General features: G+C 49.8%; 1 protein-coding gene across 1 annotated transcript in view; it reads left to right on the top strand.

The window, feature by feature from the left end:
- The window catches only part of AHSA1 (activator of HSP90 ATPase activity 1), a 6,295-nt gene that overhangs the window by 269 nt on the left and 2,617 nt on the right, over positions 1-3,409 (top strand). Inside the window, exons 1-4 of the mRNA XM_019552085.1 lie at positions 1-125; positions 449-566; positions 1,453-1,541; positions 2,435-2,569. The exon at positions 1-125 is cut by the window's left edge and continues 269 nt beyond it. Of these exons, the coding sequence (XP_019407630.1) occupies positions 1-125; positions 449-566; positions 1,453-1,541; positions 2,435-2,569 (467 nt within the window). The remainder of the gene's footprint in view (positions 126-448; positions 567-1,452; positions 1,542-2,434; positions 2,570-3,409) is intronic.

Below are 3,409 nucleotides of genomic sequence, written 5' to 3' on the forward strand. Positions count from 1 at the left end.
CTCTGTGGGTGCCAGTGCTGAGCAGCCCCTCCTGTCCTGCAGGCACATCAGCCTCGGGGGTGACGTACAAGGGCTACGTGGAGATCCCCAACCTCTCGGACGAGAACGACGTGGATGAGGTGGAGGTAGGGGCTGTCGCTGCACCGGGGCTGGTGCCTCTCTGGCCACTGCCCCTCAGAGGTGAAGCCTCTTGGGCCACAAGCCAGCCAGGGCCGCCCTGCATTTATGCCTGCAGAGCAGCTGGGCAGAGCCGTTGCATGTGGAAACCTGACTGGTTGCACCCGCCTGCCCTGAGCCACTTGTGCAGGAGGCAGCCCAAGTAGAGGGTTCCTTGTGTAGCTTTGGCGGGAGCAGCTTTCTAGGCAGAGGTGCTGCTCTGAGGCCGAGTCACATGGGGGCCCAGCACATGTGGCTCTGTTTTCACAAGCTGCTTGTCCTTTCTATTCAGATTGGTGTTGGGCTGGTTAAAGATGAGCCTGACACGAACTTGCTGGCCTTAATGAAGCAAGAGGGCACAAGGCTGATCAGAGATGCAATGAGCACGTACATCAGCGCCCTAAAAACAGGTGAGCGATTGTGAGAAGCATGTCAGAGCTGCCCTGCAGCTGCTGCATGAGGACATGCAGTGGGAGTGGTTGCAGCGCTCGTTAGTTATCTTTCCATCTCTGTTGGGAATGAGCTGGCCCAGGGCAGGAGGCTTCTTGGAGTTCCTTAGAATAAGCTGGTCTCCCAGCTTTGCAGTTTGCAACACATTGTGGTAGCTCTGTATCCAGTACTCCCAGGAGTCAACAGAACAAGTGTTATAGTATCTTCAATGCTGAGCATGCAATTCCAGCTGTGGAGATGGTAATTCAGGATAATTTTTCACATGTAGATGGTGAGAGAGATGGACTTGGACACTGACGAATTTTATGGGTCAGTGTGGGGGCAGTTCAGGCATTTTTTTATTTTTATTTTTTTATTTTTATCTTTTTGAGAGCTAAATGCTGATCTCGCTTCACATCTAACTTACTCAATCTCTCCTGGGTTACTAGCTCTTGTTATACATTCCTTTTCCCATATGCTAACAAGATTTAAAGAACAGATCTTGTCTCCAGATCCCCGCGGATTTGGACTGAACTGGCACATTGAGATCAGTGGTGAGGTTTTGCTGGTGTAATTAAATAAGCTTTTTCCCAGACGGCACATGCTTTATGTGAACTTAGAACTTGGATTTTCCTGTCATGCTCAGCAGTTGGAGGTAAACTCACTTGGTTCTGCTTTCTTCCCCAGCATAGACTAGAAATGGATGCATTGGCAGGAGAACTCAGACTTTGCTGTGTATAAACTCATCCTAGTCATGACCTTATGTTGAGTCAGACTTTGCAGCCTTAGACAGCTTGTAGTATTTTGAGTAGTTCAGAGATTCTCCTAGTCCTGACTGGATTTACTGGCCTATTTCTGTCCTTTTAGAGTTCACCCAAGGCATGATCTTGCCCACAGTGAATGGTGAGCAGACAGAGCCAGCACCACATTTGATGCCCAGAGCAGAGGAGCAAAAGGTAAAGGAAACATCCCACATTTGATTTTGGAGGTCTGGATGCAGCTGGATAAAAGCAGCTGTAAACTGGTTCTTAGGAAAAGCTTCTTTACTTGTAAGAGCAATAGGACAGTGAAATAAGTTATCCAAGGAGGCTGTAGAATCTCCTTCATTGGAGGCTTACAAAAGGAGACTGGGAGCGTGTCCAGATGAGAGCAGTCATGCAGTATGTGGTGCTGCAAACACGTTTGCACAGCACATACCGCACAGTCCAGTGTTCTCCACATAAGGGCGTGCTGCCTGAGCATGTGCTGCTCTGTTTTGTTTTTTTCCCCCATGGTTTTTTTTGAAGCCTGGATATCCAAGGGCCAAAAAAACCTGCAGGAAAAAACCCCAAAGCAGCGCATGCTAGGGCAGCATGCGCTGCTGAAAAGTGGAGCCAGGCTGCGCGGAGCCATGCTGCAGCTACTGGCCAGGCTCTGCCCAGCAGGATCACCGTGGCTGCAGCCCCGGGAGGCTCCCGGGACCCCAGGTAAGACTGCTGGAGCCAGCAGAGTGCTGGTCCCTGCCTTCCTTACAGTCTCCAGGGTAACTTACATGCCACAGGCATTCCCTGAGCACAAGTAGTTGCTAGTTGTCCACGGGGAACCAAATGTCCACACACGTCTGGACATGCCCTGGATGTGTGTCCTTCTAGAATGGCTCAGGAACTGCAAATCCTGTATCTCTCATATATGGTGTTGGACTAGATGATCCTTGAGATCTCTGCCAGCCTTTGTTGTTTTGATAAGATTCTTGCTCTTCTCCCTGGACTATGAAGGAACAGACTCATGTCTATGGAAAAACTGGGAAATGTTTCTAAAGTGCTGTGTAAGTACTGAGTATGCACTTTAACACTGGTTTGTGTTTCCTTAGATCACTGCTAATACTAGCACTGCAGCACCTCAGCCTAAATCCGTAGGAGTCAAGATCCCCACCTGTAAAATCAATTTGAAAGACACTTTTCTAACATCTCCTGAGGAGCTCTACAGAGTGTTCATCACCCAGGAGGTAAGCTGGCATGGAGAACCCCGGGTGCTGATAATGGATCTAGCAGCAGGTGTGTCCCACCTGTGACTTCCTTGTCTGCTCAGCAGTTGAGAGAGCAGTGTCCCACCCGTGCTGCTGAGATGGTCTGAATCTTGTGACAGTAGCTGCCTTGAACACACTGGCTGTCTTGCTCTGCTGGGGGTGAGTGGGGAGTATGGCATCTGAGATAAAGGCATGTCCCACAGGACCAGTCCTGCCTGAACCATTTTCGTATGCAGGGTTCTGCAGGTGATCAGCAGGGTTTTGGGAGTTGCTACACGAACTACAGATTCATAAGCCAGCAGTCTTCAGGGACTATTTATACGGCTGTGTGTGCTAGCATGCTCTTGTCCCTGCTCTGGAGGGGAGCAGCTATATGCAGTGCATATGGTAGCAAGCCTGGGGTCTCTGCATAGGCCTTAGTGCCTGCCCCAGCTTTTGAAAACTCATTCCCTAAGAACCAAGCTTTAACTGGATCACTGTCTTGTAGCAGAGAATTGCTTGCGAAATACTGTGCATCTTGCACTGATAGGAGGCGCATAGTGAGTATGAGGGACCCAGTCCTCTGCCATGCACCCTGGCATATGAGAAAAGCCAAATGCTTTTTGTCCATGGAGTGCTGGAATGGCATGGCTGGGAGGCCTGTCAGTTTGCCTCAGATTCTTCAGCAGCTGGCTGGAAAGACAAGGTACAGACCAACCTGGTAGCCTTTTACAATCAGATCATTAGATGCAGGGGTAGCAGTGGTTATAGTCTTCCTGGACTTCCGGAAGGCTTTTGAGACTGTCTCTCACCCCGTTCTCATTAAGAAACTGGGGGGCT

The sequence above is a fragment of the Crocodylus porosus genome, unplaced genomic scaffold (assembly GCF_001723895.1).
Source record: "Crocodylus porosus isolate Cpor-Errol unplaced genomic scaffold, CroPor_comp1, whole genome shotgun sequence".
NCBI lineage: Eukaryota > Metazoa > Chordata > Crocodylia > Crocodylidae > Crocodylus > Crocodylus porosus.